The sequence below is a fragment of the Polyodon spathula genome, chromosome 21 (genome assembly GCF_017654505.1).
Source record: "Polyodon spathula isolate WHYD16114869_AA chromosome 21, ASM1765450v1, whole genome shotgun sequence".
Classification (NCBI taxonomy): domain Eukaryota; kingdom Metazoa; phylum Chordata; class Actinopteri; order Acipenseriformes; family Polyodontidae; genus Polyodon; species Polyodon spathula.
Window position 1 is genome coordinate 10,608,907 of NC_054554.1, and position 23,582 is coordinate 10,632,488.

The 23,582-nt window shown below is 38.5% G+C and overlaps 1 protein-coding gene across 1 annotated transcript in view; it reads right to left on the bottom strand.

Moving 5' to 3' along the window:
- Positions 1-22,420, bottom strand: part of LOC121296230 (fatty acid 2-hydroxylase-like) — a 44,706-nt gene extending 22,286 nt beyond the window's left edge. Inside the window, exon 1 of the mRNA XM_041221572.1 lies at positions 22,029-22,420. Within this exon, the coding sequence (XP_041077506.1) occupies positions 22,029-22,304 (276 nt within the window). The 5' untranslated portion in view covers positions 22,305-22,420. The remainder of the gene's footprint in view (positions 1-22,028) is intronic.
- Between the last annotated feature and the right edge of the window lie 1,162 nt (positions 22,421-23,582).

The window sequence follows — 23,582 nt, forward strand, 5'->3', positions numbered from 1 at the left end:
CTGTCTGATTTTCTGCATTTTTGCACATTTTTCACATTGAATTTGGCCAGATCTTTGTGGGTTGTAGTAGTATATAGAGGGAGTCTGAGAGAAAAAATGACACCAAAGTTTGGTGCTTCTTTCATTTGTTTGGTGTACAAGGATATCAAAAATGCAATCTTCAGGTGTGAAAAAGTTATTGCCCCCCTAGATAACTCAACCCAATTAAAGGGATAATTAGGCTCAGCTGTTTGAATACTTTGGTTAACAATCAGGCCTGATTTGGGCCAGCCCTGTCCAATATAAATCTGACTAACTTTGGCCCTTACCATCAGAGTGAAGTTGTCAGCACACAGGTTCTAGAGGCATATCATGCCACAGTTAAAAGAAACTTCTGAAGACCTCTGGAAAAAAAGTTGTTGATGCCTATCAGACTAGAAAGGGTTACAAAGCCATTTCTAAAGCTCTGGGGCTCCCATAAACCACAGTCAGAGCCATATTGTCCAAATGGAAAAAGTTTGGGACAGTAGTGAATCTTCCCAGGAGTGGCCATCCTGCCAAAATCTCTCCAAGAGCAAGGCATAAAATTGTCCAGGAAGTCACAAAAGAACCCTAGAACAACCACCAGGGATCTGCAGGCCTCTCTCGCCTCGGCTAAGGCCAGTGTTCCTGACTCCATCATCAGAAAGACACTGGGCAAAAATGGGATTCATGGCAGAGTAGCAAGGCGGAAACCACTGCTCACTATGAACATGAATGCTCGTCTCAAGTTTGACAAAAAGTACCTGGATGATCCTCAAGTTCTAGAACAATGTTCTATGGACAGATGAGTCAAAAGTTGAACTTTTTGTTCACCAAGTGCCCAGTTATGTCTGGCGAAAACCAAACACTGCATTCCACAGTAAGAACCTCATACCAACAGTCAAGCATGGTGGTGGTAGTGTCATGATTTGGGGATGCTTTGATGCTTGAAGACCTGGACAACTTGCCGTCATTGAAGGAACCATGAATTCTGCTCTGTATCAGAGAATTCCACAGGAGAATGTCAGGCCATCCGTCCGTGAGCTGAAACTGCAGCTGGGTCATGCAGCAAGACAATGATCCGAAACACACAAGCCAGGCTACATCAGAATGGGTGAAGAACAAGAAATTTAAAAAGTTTTAGAATGGCCTAGTCAAAGTCCAGACCTAAATCCCATTGAGATGTTGTGGCAGGACCTGAACCGAGCAGTTTATGTTCAAAAACCCACAAATGTCACCGAGTTGAAGCAGTTCTGCATAAAGGAGTGGGCCAAAATTCCTCCACGCTGTGAGAGACTGATTAACTACAGGAAGCGTTTGGTGCAGTTATTGCTGCTAAAAGGTGATGTAACCAGTTATTAAGTCTAAGGGGGCGATTACTTTTTCACACAGGGGTATTGGGTGTTGCATAACTTCCTTTAATAAATAAATGAAATAAGTATCAAAATTTTATGTTATTTGTTCACTCAGGATTCCTTTTATCTAATATTAGATTTTGGTTGAAGATCTGATAACATTCAGAGTCAGAAATATGCAAAAATGCAGAAAATCAGACAGGGGGCAAATACTTTTTCACAGCACTGTGTCTGTCTCTCTCTCTCTCTATATATAATGAGAGAAAGGGGGGCAATAGGTTTGCACATTAAACGTCAGTATCACAAAGTAGAATGACTGATTTACAGTATGGGGAACAACTTATTGTTTTCTTAAGATACACGGGAAAATGGAAGTGTGATATACTGGGTCCACAATCTGACACTCAAAATAACTTGCTAAACACTAAATGGTGGTAAAGTGTCATCACAATCCCATTTTCCAGATGTATGTGACATTAATACGTATGGATTTCACCCCCTACAGGCGATAAGAAGGGTGTTTTATTACAAAGCGGTTTTCTAAATGTTTATTTTAGTGGTTTCAATATGTTTATATTGTTCTCATCTTAAAATAAAGTGCTCTTGCTTCCTGCTTTCTTATTGGAAACAGAACAGCCTTTTAGCTATATAATTAAGTAAAGCCCTTCGGACAAGACAACAGATCACATTTAAACTTGGCAACTTTGCTGTGGCCAAACATACAAGACACTTCTTAACAACTGGTAACATGTGAATCAACCCATCTATATTGCTCCTAATAAATTATGGAGGCATTTTTATCACTTCCATTGTAAAACAAATCTAAGGGTCTTTGTACTGCCGTGTGTGATAACTAGGCCTATCACATACCAACAGTTTAATGAGGCACCCCAGTAGCAAGACTAGAGATACAATTACAGAAGTTAAATTGCTATTGACAAACTTAGAACTGCTTTTTTCATCATTTGGGATTGCTCAGAATATACAAGTCAGGCCCATTTACTGAACAATTGTGAAAGACCATGACACGCTGCGTGAGGTTCAAGACTATATAAAAAGGCACACAAGAGGCAGGAGTCAGGAAATGTCATACCATTTAATGAGAATTCAAGGTTGTAGGTGTCAGAAGGCACTAGTGGAAATTTACCAGTGGTTTCAGAGTCTGAAGAAGGTGCAATGTTCTTACAACATGTCAGAAATTGTGTGGGCTTTTCAGGACTAAGTTACAGTATGTCATATATATATATATATATATATATATATATATATATATATATATATATATATATATATATATATATATTGTAAGGTACCAGGGAGGGGGTTAAAATCCTTCCCTGCTAAAAACCTTGTGAGAATGCACATTTGGGTATTATGGGGTTTAATTGTGTAATGGTTTAATTGTTTAGTAATCCCCTGCACCTGATGGTAGTTGTAAATTAGAGCCAGGTGCAGGGTATTTAAGAGAGGCAGCCAGTCTGTTCCAGGCTGCTGTGTGTAGGGAGGCAGAAGGTGTGGTCTGCTTCCAAGCAGTCAAGGTAAAGTGCTGTGTTAAACCTTGTGAGTTGTGTTTGGGTTACAGGTAAACAGCTTAGCTGTCCTGGTTGAGTTAGGTTCCAGACTGTATAGTTAGTGCTCCAAGAAGGAGCTAGGTGTTTGTTTGTTTTGTTTAATTTATTTGATTGGTGTTTATTAAAAGTGTGCGTCAGCACTTAAATCAATTCCATTTCTGTGTCCTGGGTCTATTTTAAAAGGGGCAACGAACCGTGTGAGTGCAAGGATCGTTTACAATATATATATATATATATATATATATATATATATATATATATAAAGTATACTTATTATAGCGTTTTAATTATTCTATAAATAATAAATAAAAAAATCTAAAGGGGGGAAAAAAAGACGGTCTCTCCCACAGAAAAACTGTTGCCACAAACAGTTTGAAACAGGTGTGCTGATTTAAAATGCTAAGTCACTGTGACAAAGTGCCCGCCCCTGTGTATATTATCTGTTATATGTTGCGTGTGGTGTGTTAAATGTTGGTGTATAGTCATTGGTACACAGGATATAAACGTGCAAGTAAAAAGTAATAATGTGTGAGCACGGGGAATTGCACTTTATTAATTCACGTGCAGCTGTACCAAGACTTGTTTGATAATCAATCATTCAATTGGAGTCTCGGTACAACTGCACGTGAATTAATAAAGTGCAATTCCTCGTGCTCACATATTATTACTTTTTACTTGCACGTTTATATCCCATGTACCAATGACACACCACACGCAACATATAACAGATAATATACACAGGGGCGGGCACTTTGTCACTGTCACTGAAAAACTAAATCAGATACTTAAAAACAGCAGCAAAGCCACAGATAACCAGGCAGCTTCTGCTAGCACCCTGATTCCAGCTATTGAGTGGGTGGCATTGTTATCCATACATCCCAATAGTCCCAATATGGTCAGGACAGTTCCAATTTCCTAGCAAATGTCCCACGTCCCGATGCATAGGAAGAACATCCCGATATTTACACATAGAAAATGTTTTATTTATTCTGCACAGTAGAGTTAATGAAAATCAAATGCTGTGCTCTTCGTGCAGCTGACCCATCTGCTGATCACTAATTTACCGGTATACAAAGGTAAGAACGCATCACTGTGTCTGCATTTACTGTCATGCTGGTCAGGTGGTGTTGAGTTGAGGGGATACGTCTATTATTATATGATAGTGTTTTTGGCGTATCACCCCTCCCAAGTGTATGATGCGTATAAGTGTGCAAGCACTTTGTGACTGGTAGAAACACGCAGGGCTTTCTGGTTGACACATACAGGGAGCTCTGTGATAGGGAACAATGGGGCTCTTGTCGCATCTAATAGCTGGACAGCATGTGGTAAGTAAACTCAGTCTTTTGATTTTATTTAGTTCCAGTTTGTCAGGACAACACTGGGAACTGGTACAGCCCAGTACTGCAGCTTGTTAGACTAGGGTTAACAATAACCGCACAGGGCAGAAATATCATTATCTGTTGTTCTGGAAGTTAAGACATGGGACATTCCCAATAAATCTGTGTTCTTCACTTGATACAAATGCATTCAGACCAGCTGTCCCTTGTTCAATGTTCACAGATGAAGCTACCAACCGTCCCAATTTTCCCAGGACAGTCCCCTTTTTAGGGAGCTTTTCCAGAAGCTCCATGGCACGGACAAAATGAGAAGGAGGCAAGCTGATTTTTATTTTATTTTATTTTATTTTTTTTTTTTTTAATCGAAAGAACAGGGTTTTACAGGGTTAATGAAAAGAATAACGTTTTGCTGCTGCCACCAGCCTCTCATCTACCCTCCTCATTTCCCCCCCCCCCCTTTTTCCAGGGTTTAGGCTTCACAAAGGCAGTAGCTTTACACATAAAATGTGTGCTGTTTTTAAGCTAAGGCAATAATTAGGCACCCCAAACATAATGATTTCATGTGGTACATTTGATTTATGCCTAGTTTAAAAATTTATACAAGTTTTAAAAATAAATAAATACATAAACAAACCTGGGAAAGTACAGAATTAAAATGTTTGGCTAACATACTTGGGTGAAGTTTGTATACTTCTTTAACATTTCAGTCTTTTAAATGACATATTCAGTGAGGCTGTCTCTTAGACTGACCTGCCCAGCAAGTTCTACTTAAAACCCAACATAAACAGCTCCTTCCAGGTCAATATTTAACTAAACCATCCTCTAATAATGACACCAACTAAGCCACAAGCTGCCTTCATCCTGCTGGATCTGTAAATGCTGGGAAATATTTTCAAGACATGAACCCTTCTACCAGCTCCTGGTTGCTGAGCAGACACTTCACTGGGTCTTCAAAATGAACACTGGGTTTTCGTGTTTGAGAGGGAGTTAATCACAGATTCAGGTAGCAAACAAGGTCAGAGGTCCGTGCATATTAATGACTTCATCCCAAGCGTGGGGAAATAAATAGAATTCCACAAATGTTTGTAAGAGGGTTGAGGGAGATAGAAATCTACATTTCTGTATTCCCATGCTAATCATAACCCATGTTTATTTAACAGACCGATAGATTTACCTAAGCTTACACCTAGAGTAAGTAAATATTTGTGTCTCGTTAGCAAACACTGATAGATAATACACCGACGTAGCCAGAACATTTTTGCTAATAGCTCTACAAACTTTCAATTTTTGCCAAGAGTTCCTGTTCTGATTCAGTTTAACTATGGTCAAAAGTTATGCAGCACCTCGAATTTTAGAATATATAATAAATAAAATACATAAATAAATCATCTTTTTATATAGCGCCTTTCATAGTGGACCACCACCACAAAGCGCTTTACAAGATACGAGACTAGGGTGTGTGAACTATGCATCAGCTGCAGAGTCACTTACAACAACGTCTCACCCAAATGACAGGAGGTGAAGTGACTTACTTACTCTGGGTTACACAAGCAGTCAGTGGCTGAGCTGGGATTTGAACCAGGTATCTCCTCATTACAAGCCTATTTCTTTAACCACTGGACCACACAGCCTTGAATATTTATATTACACACGCACGCACTCACGCACGCAAGCACGCATGCACGCACAGTACAAAACTACAAAGCGGTATGTAATTCAATATGTTTAGGTAACATTATTCAGCAGGTTTCATTCGACTTTATTAAGCAAAATCATGCAAAACCTCAATGCTTAAGGTTTAAAAGTTCATAAAACGTAACCAAAATGCATGTCCCCATATTAGCTTATTAAATAGCTAATATTAAAATACATTTTCATAACTTACATGAATAAAGATTAATATTCATTAACCAAGCTGTGTTTATTTTTTTCCTGAAAACACCCAGATTGAAAACTATAAATCATTGGTTTAAATAAAGCTTAACAGTTTTATTTATCACAGTGTGGCAAAGTTGAAAAATGCTTAGAATGAAAACACTATCTGTCGGCTATTCACACCTTACAAGAACAATGTTTCACAAGTTGGATGGTGCAAAACGCCCATGTTAAAAACGCAGATAATGCATACGATTTCCAAAGGAATTAACTATAATTTTAAACTACTGCCACCTGTGTGTATACAAGGCAGTAGTGACTGAAAAAAACTGCCTTTTGCCCATCCTACCGTTATTTCCATCATGTACCATTTTTTAAAAACTATTAACTATTCTGAAAGCACAAAATAAACAATACATTCAGTTGTATTACAGTTACAGGCAAACTTACAGGCACCAGGTAAAAAGAAGCTAGCATAACATTTAGTCTTTACTTACAATTTTTTTTTTTTGTCAATAATGACCTAAAAATATGTAGCCTGAAAAAATAAAAAATAAAAAGAAGAGCACGGTATCACGCATCCAGTAAACGGCACTGCTGGCAAAGCAACGCCGATAACAGGACCAGCTTGTCTTTCCTTGCGATGCACAGCAGTTCTGAGTTACCTTAAAATAAGTTATAGGAACTCTGGAAGCCACACTCTCCAGTATTGCTTTTCTGGCTAACTATCTGAATAGGTCCATGTTTATAATGCTCTCGAATGAGGCAATCTTTTGGCACTAGATCACATTAAACAAAATTCTAATCATGCACATTTGACCTAAGTCATACTGTACTTTGTGTAAATATTTGTTTTTAAACTATGGAGTCGGCGGTGAACGTATATCCCATGTACACCCAGCCAATCAGATTAGCAGTCACTTAATAGGCAAGCGGGTGGAACGGTTTCCCTGTCTGAGATGGGGATATCCAGCCAATGGGATCACTGCTATCCCCACTCCCCCCTCACCCAGAAAATCTCACGGACCCCTAGCAAAATAAATACATAAATTATTTAAAAAAATAATAATAATAATTAAAATTGCATGACTCATCCTCTTGTGGCAACAGTCCCAGTCGGGCACAGTGTAGCTACACTACTGCTGATACACACAATCTACAGAAATGCTAAATGCATGTGTCGTTCATTGAAAAAACAAAAAGATCTGTGGATAAAACGCACCTAAAAGGGCAGTTACTGATTTAAATACAGTAACTGACCAACTAAACTATTATCTGAATCGATTATCATTATATGTTTGCAACAGTAGGGCAGGCAGTGGTTATTGCATGGTAAACAAAGGGGACCAAGAACAAAGGTCATAGTAAAAAGTTGCTGTAAAGGTAATTTGGGAAAACTTAAAAATAAAACAAGTATAGTGAGGGAAATAGCTTTACTTACTGTGTGAGGCGGTTACCATGTTTAAACCAAGCCACATTCACCTTTGTTTTTAGTGGGTTTTTTATTGGTTAGAGAAAAAAATCAGTCCTTTGTTGATGTAAAACAAAAGTGGGGAAAAGAGAAACCAAATAAGATCACCCAGTTGAGCTTTAATACTTCTAATAGTGTCCAGTCTTCAATAAAATTGTGCCAAACTGGCATTTCAGCCCAAAACCCCTGGTCTTTCATCTTCTTGCTCTCCAGCCCCTCTGCTCCCGTCACAGATGGGCTTATCTCCTTAAAGAAATGTATCTAATGATTTATTTATTATATATATATATATATATATATACACACACACACACACACACACACACACACACACACACACACACACAGTACTGTGCAAAAGTTTTAGGCAGGTGTGAAAAAATGCTGTAAACTCTGTGGATGGGGGCATTGTCATCCTGGAAAACCCCCCTCCCCGCATGAAAGTAATGATGCAACACGGGGTAAAGACGATCCTTCAGTAGCATTAAGTAGCAATTAGCATTGACCATGCCTTCTAAGGGAATGAGTGCACCCAAACCATGCCAGGAAAATGCGCCCCACAATGTTATGGAACCACCACAACCCTTCACTGTTGGAACCAAGCACTCAGGTTTGTAGAGTTCTTTAGGTTGGCGCCACATGTGCACTCGTCCATTTGTCAAGAACATGGTGAAGAATGATTCATCTGATCATATCGTATTTCTCTACTGCTCAGTAGTCCATTGCCTTGCTCTTTGCACCACTGGACTCGCAAACGTGCATTGTCAGGTGTGATGAGCGGTTTGTGCACTGCAACCCGACTATATATATATATCTTAATTAAAGGGTTATTTCCTTCTTTTACACAAATGGATGTTCTCTTCGTGCATTTGGTGAAAAGAATGGAAACGCAGCCGCAAGTATTGCTGCTACTGACTCCTGTTTATTAATATTGACTGTGATAGCAAGAATAAAAGAATTCAGGCGTGTGCAACTTTAAACTCGCTTAGCCCTGGCATTGTGTGCTTTGGAGGCAAACGTGCACATTCACCTGGCTACACTATCTTCATAATCATTAAACCTGCACTTAATGGCACTTCCATTCCCAATCCATAAATCCTCTTTGTACACACAAAAACTGTTACACAAACCCCAGTAACATTAGTAGTGTAATGATGCATGGGTATCTATTAACAATGAAGATGCATTCTTTACAGGATTGTACCGTAACAGAGGTACATATCGATTACACTGTGGTACAAGACCAGAAACACAACATAGGTCACTACAGTTCACCAAGTGGTTCTTGAATGAATAAGTGTGTTTTAAAGTTAAAAGGATACTCTGCCTAACTCATATAAGCGTTGTCTTTTTACACAATAGTCATTAGATTATCTTATTATCCACCATCCAAGTAGCCCATCAGGACCATGATATATATCGTGACATGTATCGTATCATTAGTGGATTATTAAACCCCTAAGAAACATGTGGTCGACATCTCAAATTGCTTGAGATATTAGTAGTTAGAATAGGAGGCGCAGCCTGACAACTGAGGTTAATCCTGTCGTACTGGTTTGTATAAATGGGAGTTTTAAAAAAAAGTGTCTCCTTGCCATGCAATAAAAACTAGTTCAGGCATTCCTGAAGGGCACCTTGGGGTGTTTTCTTAAACCGGAATGAATGAACTGAACGTTAAATTTAGGGAAACACCTGTAAAGAATTTGACAGATGTAAAAGGTCTGTGTGAGCCGATCATGCCGCTCATGCAGACCAAGGTGAAAAGAAAATACAAAAAAAAAAAGTTGGTCTTGGACATCAAGTGGAATACCTATAAACCTGTCAGTATAGGTGTGGTGATGTACTGTGCGTGGGAAGAGCAAGGTTGCTAGTTCACTTTAATTTTAGGAATAAATGTATCATATTCTACTGTAAAAAAAAAAAAAAAATCCTCCACGACAGCTGTAAATTCAATATCAGAACTATCACAGCATTTCCACTTGGAAAAACTACTGCCTCTCACAGTGACTGGCCTCCAAATGTTTTACCACTCACAACTCAAAGCATTACCATCATTCGTGTGACGTCTGTTCACTGATAAAGAGACACCTACACAGTTATGGAGAATAAATAGGCAAATGTGATTTTTTAATTTTTTTATTAATTAGGCAGAAAATGAAAGAAAATAGTTTAGAAAATACAAAAATAAACTGTGCTTTATGCTTTAATTTCAACAAACACACAAGGCAGGTCAATCAGAATCATGGATTCCTCCTTGAGGAACAAAAAATGGTTTACTAACGCATGGTTTATGGTTTATTAATGCACATAAATTATGTTTGATAAATCTGATGGAAATGATCACTATTTCCCCCCCGACATATTTCAATATTTATCCTAACATTAGCACACTAAAAAACATCTCAAGGAGCTACAAAAACAAATTGTTGGGTTTTTTTTTTGCAGAAATGGTACCCCCCGTTATAGGACTGTACACGGTCTCAATCTTGTGGAATTACAATTTTAAAGAAGGTCCTGTCTGATGTAAAGATGCCTAAAGTGCACCCCTCACCTCTCCCATATTGAACATGTGTTTTATTAATGCAATTAAACCAGTAGTTATATTGCTTGTTATTTCTTTAATGTCTTTGAGCTTGAAGTTCTAATCTGAGGCACAACTGCTTGACCATGTGATGCGTCACATTGTTTAGGTCCTTTGCATAGCTGTATGATATGTCAACCTCAATCAGGCTACTGTATTATGCAACTATAACAGAGGCTTTGCAAGAACCGATGACCCTGTACACTGCAAGCGAGTGTGTTAACCACTGTGCAAAGAAGCTGGGCTTGTCTGCATTGATGGTTATAGCACTTTTAACCTCAGTCAGTTGGGAAACACAGAAAAGATTTCAACAATATTCAATGAATCAAACAATGCAAAACATCAGGCTTTTGTATAATTTATAAATGAATTCACATACCTTAAAACATTTCTGTGACAGCATAATACTCTCATAACTAACAGCCTTATGTTCTGCTTACAAGATTTATTTTATCTGTAGTGAGAGATTTGATGCCCACCTTTAGTATCAGTACTATTGGCTAGTTTAATACTAATTTCTGCTAGGACGGGGGACATAAGTGTCATAAGTGGGAGACAATGAAAAGGTTAACCATCTCTGAGGATGAAAGGGTCCATTCTATTACCCACACTTCCATTAAAAGCCTTCTGCATTTTCTGCATTCCAGCACCCTCTACAGTACCTCTGTTTTTCTCTCTCCCTCTCTTTATATTTTCTTTGCACACTTTTGTTTTCTGTATCAAACCGGGGTTGCCACCATTAATCTCCAGGCTACAATCCAGTCTGCAACCGGACCTTAAACAAAGGAACGTTATCATGTTTGTGTACAGTATAATTCCCCATTTATAAATGATGCAATACAGTATATTAGCATTAATTCGCAGCCCTCCGTTCTTTTTTTTTTTTTTTTATAATTTCGTACTGCAGTTTCTATTGGACACCTTTAGTGTACTTCTTTCTGCAATACGTTGGGCTGATCGATTCCTAGTTTCAAACTAGGTTTACTCTGGTGTGCTGTTTATTGACACAAACAGGACTGATTTCAAAACAGTTTAAATGTCAAAGCAAACATTGACATACAGAAATAACACAATCAATATAAATTTATAAGTATATAAGTTTATTGCAGCTGATCTACATGCTGTTTCTAAGGAAACAGTGGGCTCAGTTTATGCATCATGTAATATGTATCATAGAGGCAGTCTTTACCAATGAACCAAATACAGTTGCCAAGGGGGCTCCCAAGTGGCGCATTCCTAGTGCAGGACGCGCCCTATAGCTTGGAGATCGCTGGTTCCAAGCTATGCCACTGCTGACCATAGACAAGAGTTCCCAGGGGGCAGAGCACAATTGGCCAAGCACTGCCCGGGCAGGGTAGGGTTTAGGTCGGCTGGGCAGTCCTTGACTCGCCACACATGAGCGACCCCTGTGGCTGGCCAGGCACCTGCAGGCTGGCCTATATGCAATTCAGAACTGCGTGGTCCTCCAACGCTGCAAGTTCTGGATATGGCTGCATGGCGGGCTTGCAAAAGAGGATGGCTGACTGCACTCGTTTCGGAGGACGCAAGTGTTTGCCTTTGTCTCTCCCGAGTTAGTTCGGGGGTTGCAGAGGCGAGTCAGGTTGAATAATAGTTAGACATTCCAAAATTGAGAGAAAAATTGGAAAATGACTAAAAATAATTGTTAAAAAAAAATTGTTATGAAAATGTAGGTCAATAATTATATCAATTGTTAATTTATCAAAAACAGTATTAATACAAACTGGAGAACATATTTGGGTAATTGCACACAAGAATTGCAGTTGTTTTTCTAAACTGTGTTTCAAGCAATTTTTGGACAACATACACTCAGCCACAGTCACGTTCATGATTAAACACTATTTCCCTTGTTTTCCATACCTTTCTGTCCATCCTTTAACTGTTTTTACAATAGGACATTTTAATAAACTTATCAGGATACACTTTATTAAACAACTTAATGTAACGATAATAAATTAAGCTGCAATTAGCTATAGGTTGCATCACACATTTATGTTATAATCAACTGCCAATGAGATTAGACAATCAAGTTGTGCTTAATGTATGGAAGGAATATATTTTCTCAGACAACAACCAACTAGGGGATAATGTGAGGGGACTGGCATCTTCAATATAATTGTTCATACATATTCGGTAGATGTTGAATAAGTAAAAAAGGATGTGAACATCAGTGTGATTGCTACAGCAAGGGGTTAAACGAACGAGACTGTCACACAGTTTACTTTTACTGCACCAACACAATCTGAAAACCAAAAAAAACTCCATTACTATAACAGGGTACCATATTAGGTAAAAAGCAGCATTATACTTTGCCCGAATAGTTTAAATAACTCTGAAAAGTCGGCATCTCAAATGAAGATATTTTCATTGGAGAATTTCTATACAAAAAAAAAAGTAATGTTAACAGCAAATACACTACTTCTTTTGTACAGCTGTCTGTGTCTTCAGAACCTTATATTGTTAAAAAATAAAATCACGTAAAATTATCATCAATGTACAACGGCTTGTACAAGGTATTTTCTGAAAGCCACTACCCAGTGTGTGTGTGCCAGCATTGTCTGTGCCAGGGGCAGGTGCATGGGAACTCTAACAGGATCTTGTTTATTGGGGATTACCCTTTGTCACTATTCCTGTCTGTTGATAATGCATAAGGAAGGCTGTCTGCTACTCTAGCGAACCGTGGGACACTGAATCTCTCTGGGGAGCTAGGAACAGCTCCCAGTGACATCAATGGCATGACCCGGCATGCGCCCCACAACATTACATGACACCTTCCCTGTTTTCTAATGGGTCCTGGCCCACAGCTGCAGAGAAAGCCAATTAATGCCTGATAGATTAAGGAATGGGCAAACAGCAGGCAGCCTTGAAGAGCCACTTCATTTATGTTTGTTTATTCAATATTGCTATAGGTGGCCATGTCCCCAGAGGAGTGGAATAATTTCCTGTGAACTGATGGAAACAAGAAGTAGCATTCTCATTCACAAGTTATACACAGGCCATGAACCCTCTGTGGTATTTACACCACAATATCAAGAATACACTGAATATCATTTTATTGATGTACTGCAATGTAAAGACAATGAAAACACATAAATTAGTAAGTTGTCTTAGTGATGGGACCCTAAATTTTGTGCCAACTTCATGCTTTTCCAATTAATTTGTGTCCAAATTCATGTTCCCCAGGATAAATCCAATAGATTTTATACTAGAGAATTACAGTGAATGGTGTTAAAAAATGCTAGTGATAAATAGTGGAGTAGATTATTACCCAATGAAAATACTTCCTTTTATCCAACAATTTCACTAACTTGCTTTCAAAAAGATCAGATACAAATGCAACTGGATTGGTGGAAGGAGTTGCTAAATTTAATTTGTAGCCACGGCATAATAGTCTACTGTACAATATATCGCCACGTTTAGACTTCATTAAGGAATTTGCCATTTAATTAGAGTAGACGTGAAGAAACTGCACTCTATGAATAGTGAATGACCCAATGTTTTATTAAGAGGCCTCTGTTCCAACACTAAGCACCCCAAAGCAGATTGTGCACAACAGGAAAATGGTCTGGGGGACCCTTCAATGCACAGCCTGCACATGTGACAAGGGACTGCCTGTCCTAGACAGTAGTTCATTGTGGGATGGAGCATATACAACCCTTCCATACATTAGAACACCCCCTCTTTGCATGAGTGGTGCCTCCATGTAATGTCAGCTTTTCATTAATATATTCAGTTCTATAGGATAAAAGAAACGCTTCTAATGCATTAGCAGAGTAAGAAAGAAGTGAAGAATTTCAGAGACAAACTCCCTTGAAATACACAATCACTTAATAATGCAGAATTACTGTTACTGTAATTTATATATATATATATATATATATATATATATATATATATATATATATATACACACACACACACACACACACACACACAGGGATATGGGGATAAAGGTGTCTCCACCATAATAATAATAATAATAATAATAATAATAATAATAATAATAATAATAATAATAATAATAATGTTAAAATGGTTATACATCCTTTCAGTGGTTAACAGAAATGTGTGGAGTTGGACAATCTAAAATAATGAGATTTGCTGAAGTGGCAGAGGTGGGATGATGACTACGTATTCTAAAACAATAAAAAAAAAATAATAATAATCTGACTCAACACTGAAGGGAGTAGGAATGGGAAACAGGGATGGAAGTTTGTGAAAATTGATCAATGGTACTGAGTAACAGGCAATCGTGTTTCCAAAGAAATCAAACATAGTGCACAGACATTAAGCAACAGCCTGTTCTGTATGCGGTTAACTTCAGGGAGCATATGGGATGGGATGATTATGAGGGCTAAACTGCAATTTAAAATTTTGTTGCCAAAAACATTTGGAACTACAGATCAATTTTATAAAATAAAAATACAGGTCTGCTACAACAAGTATCTTCTTTCAAAGCTGCATTTGTGAGATCGACAATAGTGATTCCTTCACTCTTTCATTTGCCTCTTTATAGCCTATTCAACATAAATATCATAATTTGCTTTATCCAATAACGACAGCCACAGTTCCTCTTTGGAAATTATCATATACACACAAAGCAGGGACAGGTCGACTTTCTATTTCTACACACCAGAATGGAGGCAGGGCCTATGTGTAAACAAACAAGCAAGCATAATCAAAGTTAAACCCAACATCTTCCAAATAAAATATTAAAAACACATAGCAGCTTCTCCATTTGAGTTACTCAGCCTGACCAAAGTGAATTCACCTTCTTTTTTTTTTTTCTTTTTTAATTCAAATTTACGAGCGCACCACTAAGAAAGGGCCTGAGGGAATGGCGCTATACACAAAGATATTATTCATAGAGAATGCAAAAAATAATCGCATTCAAATAGCAAACAGAAATATTCCAGCAATTAAGATTTTAATCAGTTGTGGTGAGCTTCAGAGTTCACTGGCACACAACAGTCATGGTCCAGCACTCCTTTCAATCTGGAGTACTGTGAGAATAGGAGATACAATAACCATTTACTGTGGAACCAAAGATATGATTATGTCATTTTATCTGGCTTTCTTTAGATATTAAGAGTAAGTAGCAGGGTCCCAAAATAATATAGCGTTACGTCCCCATGTGTTGCTACAACTGTTTAAATAATGTACCTGTCATTTTTCTTTTCAATGTTAACATCCTGACAACTTTTTACACTAATACCTTTAAAGTCTGTTTCAAAGCTTGTTTCAAAATGTCCACAGATCGTGCAAGGATTATTGCCCACATTGTCAAACAAGTAACACAGCAAAAACAATCGATGATTTGGTATGGAAAAGAAAAGACAGCACTTGTGCTATTTATTTATATCATCCTGCAATGATTTTAGAGGACAGATCTCAAAACGCAGTGCGCTAAAGTGGCCATTTTGAAAACAGCTTTGAAACATACTTTAAGGTTATAAGTGTAAAAAGTTGTCAGGTTGTTAACAATGAAAAGAGAAATTGCAGGTACATTATTTAAACAGTGTAGCAAACGTATAATGCTACACTTTTCAGAACCCCGCTACTTACTCTTTAAAACATGTCAGGACGCATCTTTAATTAAAGTTGTAAGTAGTTTCAGCTTAAATCAGTGGATATTCTCACAGATATCTCGCATTTGTCAGGGGTATGGAGAGTAAAAACTGCCGTATTTTGTGCTATTCGTTATTTTAAACTGAGATAATGCAAAAAATATTCCTAATGCTTTATTGTTTCGTATTAAATATGAGCACTATTCATTCTATTTATTTGGATAAAGCCACGCTACAGCTGGATTTTGTGCATTGAATCTGCCCACCAAGCCTGGCGTGGGCATGCTTTGATGTAGATTGCCACCTGGCAATAAGATACCTCTTACTTAATCCAGCATATTCCTTTTTGCACATGGTTCTCTATCAGCTTAAAAGAATCTGCAGTAGGTCCTTGCTAAATATGATTTACAGGGAACCCAGATGACCTGTCCAGATCCTAGAAATGCTGAATAAATGCGATACATATAGACTTCAACGAAAGCCCCCCACCCCCAGAGATTCAGCACTCTGCATAAGCCAGAGAAGCCACAGCATGTGTGGGTATACCCTATGCCCAGCAACTTTATGCCAACCCTGTCTTGTAAACTTTATTAAAAGCATTTTTTGCACAATGAGAACAGTCTTCCAGTTACAATTTCTCTCAAGTTTTACCATGCTTCATGGCTCTGTCTAAGTATCAGTATGGCTGGCTCTCTTTCAAGGTGGAAAAGGAGAGTAAACCATTTACTGCAGACCCATAGCTCAGCTGAACAAGAAAAATAGAATCAGCACATCCCCATCCATGGTCAGTCAAGCAATTTCATTTTACTTAGTCTTCTGTCTAATAGTGACCATATTTAAATGCTGCATATCTCTGAAACATTAGAATAATGATACATCAGCAGTTGTGTATGCAGCCTCTAGAAAACTGAACATTACAGCAGTTGTCTAGCACTGAGAGCATCAGCTGAGTATAATACCTTCAAAACTACATGTCGCAGAGGACTGTGCTAAAGTGTGAAAAATTTGAAAATATTTAAAAACATCAGTTACACCTTTACATTAAAAACAAAAACGTAAATGTAGAATTACCACTAGGCCAAAAGAGGGACAGGAAACTCTCCACAAACCATCAGTATTTATTAAATATCCGAGCAGTACACTTTCTACTGTAACAAAATGTGTAACTCACAATAGCACGCTATTCAAGTTTAAAAAAAAAAAAAATTATAAAATTATTACTTCTTAGCAATTATATCATTGGTCATTGAAGATGCTTTGGTTTTGCGCTTGTATTTTATGTTTCGATTTGGAACATGCAGGCGTTTCAAAAGACAATGAGAAGTTATTGCTTCTTCCCGGCACCAAATCAGTGTTGTAGGTCAAACTCACTCTAATTCTCTGTCTGCAATCGGTGACCTAGCTAGCTATGGATCTGAAATATTCCTGTGTCTTGAACTAACGTAAAAATACAACAGAAGAATGAAATGAATCTCAACATAATAAAAGCTTGAAGAGTAATCACGTTAACAATGCTAGTAAGAGGTAAGCACATCTGAAACATTGAACAGAAGGAAATGTACAGACAAAAGGAGGCCATTCGACCAATCCATGCCTGTACGGTCCCAAGGAGTTGATTAATCTCAAATCTGTGGCAAGCTATGTCTTAAAACAGAGGTGGCCAAAGCTGGCCCTTCCTCTCCTGGTCTTTGTTCAAACCCTGTTCTACGCTGTTTAATTGAACCCATTAAACTTCCCTCCAGACCCTGAAGTAGTTCATTATAGAATTTTACTGGTTAAAGATGGAGTGTAATGGCCCTCCAGGACCCTGACTGGACGCCCCTGACTTAAAGGATCACTGTGGCTCAGCAGCAATAGCATAGGTAAGCCATTGGTTTAATGAAGCAGAGGAGCAGCAATTAAAAATCAAACCTATATGCATTATCTGCATTTAGGAAGTTCTTAAGTAAGGTGAGGGTCTCCAAAGTCAACTACACTGAGAAAAGTCATCTAAAAGTGATCAGTTACTAAACTTATTTAAAGAAACTAAGAATCAGCATGTGATATGTCAGTGTCGTGTATGCATCAACAGTTACCAGTATATACCGGTATACATCCGAGCCCAATGTTACATAGCACAATGTTTTAATTACATAAATGAGAAATTTCAATGGACAATTACATAAAACAGAGCAACAGGGGAATCTTTAAAACATGGAATGCCTTTTTTGACAGCCACTGCCTAATAGGAGCACCCACTCCATTTACTCATTAAGTAAACAGTAACAAAAACATCATGAAGCGATACCAAAGGTTAGTGGTAAGCAGGACAAAGAAACTGACAAACTGGTTAGTCAGGTCTGTGTGTTAACCGGATTGCCAAGGTTAAAACCAAGCAAAAGGATTCAGCATATATCATTTAGATCAATACCCTGCCATGGACTGTTATGGCTCTGGCAACATTTTTACATGCTATCTTGACAAAAACTGACACCCCAAGGATATTTGGAATCAGCAAATAAAACAATACACTGCTTAGTTTGTTTAATCAGAGAGAGAGAGAGAGAGAGAGAGAGAAATGCATTTAAATGATTCTTGGTTGCAAATCACCCTTCCGACCTATGAGGTTGCCAAGCAGCGAGAACAGAGTTCCTTGGACAGGCTGGCCAGACAGTTCTTTCCCAGGTTTCAAGGGAAGTCGGCCAGCCAGGAAGGGGGCCAAAAGCGTATTGACCCGGAAGGGAAACGACGTGGCAGCCGCAGATTGGAGAGGCGGTTGCACTCGTTTACCAAGGGGTCATGTGTGACAGTATTAAAGGGGACGGAGAATCGTAATCTTGCAATTGTCTTGTCTTGCACATTACAGCTAGCACAGTTCCGGAGCTGTCGCCTAGGGCCAGCACCAAGCTGAAACAGCACTTCATCAACAGTCACTAAATAACCTGCATTACCCACCACGAGCACTACTGCATGCACCCAGGACTGGTGACCGTGTGTGTTGTGGATCAGACATTGTGTTAATTAGTTGGGACTGCAATCCTGTTATTGTTTACCCCATGCAGTACAGATTGTTGTGTATTGCCGGGGGATTATTGTTTAGGTCACCAGACCTGGAATAAAAATAAAAGTTCACTGTTCCAAACTGGATTACAACACTCTGTCTGTTTAATTACAGCACTGCATCACTCCTGCACCTGTTCCCACTCAGCCATTCTGTCACAATGAACCAGTTACTAAATTGTTGACTAATCTAATAATTTTGACTAAGTAAAAAATGTAACCACTGCATTTCAGTGCACATCTAATGTCTTACTTATAACTGAACAATTTCAGTAAGACATGTTGTAAAGAACGAATATGTGAAATGAACCAAACAATTCTCAGCACAACGAAAGAGGAACCAGTAAGAACACAGGATACTTTAGGCTAAGGTCGGTGTTGAGGAAGAGATCTTCTAAGTCAACATCAATAATTTATGCGAGAGAAAGTAAAAACATACAGTTTTATTTATTATGCTGGGAGATAAATGTGGATTCATCAAACTCATAAAAAAAGTGTTAATTTAAGTCTCCAACATCATTTTCACACAGGAATGCAGCCACTGTGCCGTCTCTGAAAAGTTTTAACGAGTGTGTAAAGTACCCTTTCACACAGCATGAAATTGCGCAATCTATGCTGGTGTAAGGCCTTCATAACCCTTTCACACAGCCAAAGAGATTGCGTGAGTACAACTGGCAAAAAGGCTGTTCTTGTGCAATCTGAAACACTGACAAGACCTAACACATGCACGCAGTGCTTAATTTGTAAAGAAAGAGGTGCCGGGGCTCAAGCAATGACAATAATACCAACCCTAAGAAGCACATTTTCAAACTCATAACACATTTACTTGAAAGAGCATTGCACGTACTTGTGTTAGATGTTTACAATCGTGTATTCTATATCATATAAAAAGTAATGATGCGTGCAGAGAAATTAAAAGGCGCAGGACAAATAATTAAAAATAAAAAAAAGTCCGTACACATGTTTTGTTATGGTTTTGAATGGTTTAAAAAAACAAAAAACGCACCCCAACAACATTGGTTTGACACACGGTCTGCACTATTATCAGTGATGTGTAATCGACAGAAGCCGCTGGTAGATTACAAAAACGATGAATTAAACTTAGGCTAGGTAGTTGTTAACTTAGTATGCTTTTATTCTCTGTTAATTAAATTATATTCATAAAAGGCAAGAGAACCAGATCGTTATTTTGGTTTAATATAATATAGCAGGTTATAAGTTGCCGTTGTTCTTTGTTGAAATTAATGTTCAGCTTTCTTATTTTGTTGTGTACAACTCACTTAATCAAATGAAGTAGCGTAAGAAGCTGCTTGTATCGTTCACAACATTTTTCTAATCCAGTATTACTGTAAAAAAAGAACAGAGTTGCAGCCAGTGTCATCTTACTTAAAGGCACTCAAACTGAAATCGTAAAGTAATTTAAAGTAGGTTACAAACATAGCAGGGGACTGGCTCTGTTTAGCGTGCGAAAAGAACTTGCAGGCTTAATACAACTGTATTGAGATTTTAAAAAGAAAGCATTGTATGAGATTTTTAACTAGAGGTACCGGCGCTATGAGTCTGCACGTCCACAGGTTCCGTGGCTGTGCCTCAGCACTTCATGCACGCCCCTTACCTACCTACGCTATAGTGACGTGCATGTTGACTTTGAAACCACACCCACTGTAGCGCTTCAGTGGCGGTACAGCCTTTCACACAGGCAGTTATGACGGTTCAGTGCCATCTCTGAACCACCTCACATAAAATATGACGGTTCTGTGTCGGTATAGGCAATTCACACAGACCTATAAGCCACTTTAGTGGCCGTTCTGAACCGTCATAACTCCTCTGAGTGAAAGCACCTCAAAGTAGGTTAGCTTTTATTTAAAGTCGACCACAAAGGGCTACTTCTACCTGTTTTCTAAAGTATAGAACGATGTTTTACTTTTCAAAGGCTAACCCAAAGCATATTCTTCTATCATGCAAAGCACAGAAGTAAACAAATAGATATTTTTCTATTTCCACTGTAAGATATAGAAGCAAATACAAAAATACTGAGAGCAATATTTTTTTGTACTTTTTTTTTTTTTGGGGGGGGGGGGGGGGGGGGGGGGGGGTTATACACTTATACACACAATAGTGTTTGCAAGTTACATGACTACTACAAGTCTAACAAAATAGCTTAATATCTTCACAATATGTTTTTGTAATTGAAGTAAATTGCAGTTCTTTACAACAGAGTGTTGTGTTTGTATGCCACTCAGCTGCCTTACAACTGACAGTATTATGGCAAGTATTTATTTTATTTTATTTTTTTTATTCTATTATACAGTGTATATGTAACAGTGGTTTGATACTTCACCAACCAAAAATAGCAAATAAAATACCGATCTGATCTATTATTGGACGTTATTTGGACACAATAAGACATTCGTGTAATATTACACATGATAATTTTTGAAACTGCTTGTGTAAAAAAATCAGCTTTGGCGTTTTCACTACAGCCCCATTCTTTCATATGACTGGGTGCAGCCTCCTCCTTCGGAAACTGGTTGTAATGTTCCTTTCTCTACTCGCTCAGCGAGTCCAACAAGGAAACGCCCAGCTCTGATGCACCTGCTTAAAACTGAAGAACAGTAAGAACTTTCTGGTGCCTAACCTGTTCCACTGCACCAGTACTGCTTTTACTATCTTATGCTATGAAAATCGCCCGTTATGAATACTATCTGACGCAAAAAATAACATGTACTTTGCACAGCCACTATCCACTCAGCAAACCACCAAATTTGACATAGAGAGGAAGATTATTTTTTCCCCAAACTTTGTGAAGTTTCTTTTTTGGATGATTAAATTAAAGAACAATCCGCCCTAAAGCGGATCATGTTAAATGCCATAACTGAAACGTACAGTTAGGTTGCTACTTTCACAATGTTTATGTACTTTTGGTGTTATATATATTTCAATTTCAACTAATCATTTACATCTAATTTACACAGGTACCAGATGTGTTTATTTACATGTACATTTAATGTAAAAATGTGTTTTTGATATTGTTTGTAGTAACGCCAACAAGGTCAGGGTAACGTCCGAACTTAAAATGCATACACCGGTATTTGTGTTTGGTGCAAGTTACATACACAATGTCCTTCGACATCTTAACATACTGTTGGTATACTTGTGCGGCATGTTGAATATAAACTCACGCAGTCTCGATTTCGCATTTCATTGACTTTACCTGTGGCTCTGCAGTGTGCTTTACCAGGTCTCCTATATAATATTGCTCCATCCACTTCCTGGCATTCTTCGAGTGCCGATGTGGAGGTCCTTCCATCTCCCGGCTCACATCGCTCCCTGCCTGGCCCAAAATCAGAGCTTCTCCGCCTGGGTGTCTTCTGAGGAATCCCGTCACATCGTAGACCCTATCGGACACAAGCACCCAGCACGACTCCTTAGAGCGGTGCTGAGATAGCTCCGACTCCAAAATACACCGGACTGACGCAGGGGAGGACATGGACTCACAGGCACAAAAACTGGAACTATAAAACTGAGACCCAGCGCGGCAGACAGTTCACTGAGCCTTTCCCAAAGCAGCAGAGCTCCCCAGTCACCCACCTGCTCATTAGCATAGTCTCATGAATCATGCAGCACGCAGAGCACAATTGAGTATTAATAACTCAGAAGCACCTGTCTTCTGCGGAACTAAAATCATCGCTCATTAGAATATGTATTAACACAGATGTGGCCATCGCGGACCGTTTTGCATAAAACTTAGGAGGGGCTATCTCGCAATGCAAATACGTAGGGAATCGATCAGCTTTTGTTACGGAATGTTGTAATTAATTTATGTTATAAAAAAAGCGGCGTGTTTATTAATGATTTATGGTATTTTATTTTTGTCTTTTATGGCATAATGTCGCCCTGTTTGGTAGTATGACAGTGTCATTTGGCTAATAAATCTGGTGTAAACGCTAGTATGCTTCTGTTATACACTTTTAACAGGTGTAAGCAAAGACAATCTGTAGTTGGTCAGACAGCCACGAGCGTTTCATTCCTTAGCGCAAACCTGTGGAAATGCAGATCACAACAGAAATACGTTCTTGTGAGTAAGCAAATAAATGGGTTGTTAGCAAATGTATTGTGTAAGATATAAAAAATGCGGGATTAAAATACTAAGCGTGTGGTACTGACCAAGGCTCAATATGAATGACCAATGCTCAATATGAAAAAGATGTTGTTGTGGCCTGTCCCAGTCTTGCAGGGCTTCCCAACCTCTCTCCTGGGGACCCCACGTGTCTTTTGGCTTTCAATCCAGCGGCGCTCTTAACTACTTAACTAAAGTTGCTTAATTGGACGTTTTTACTTGTTTTCAGGTCTTAAACAGTTGCAGATTTCAAGTTTGCTATAACATTTTATAAGTAACTTGAACTCTGCAACTTTTTAGGAGCTGAGAACAATTAAAACGGTCTAATTAAGCAAATTATTAATTCAATTAACGGTCTAGTTAAGTAATTGAGAGCTCAGTTGGAATGAAAACCAGAAGACACATGGGGTCCACAGGACTAGGGTTGGGAAGCCCCGGTTAGGGGAAAGTTTACAGAATAGTTGATTATATGTAAATAAAACCTAGAGTAAATGCAGGACTGTACATTACAGTGCCCCTGGTGACACTGCATTTAGAATATTGTGTTCTGTTTTAGTCTCCACACTACAGAATGGAAAAAGGAGAAAGCTACAGAAAATTCTGAGAAAACAGACTAGATTGTCTGGATTGGGTCAGAAAGCCATTCTG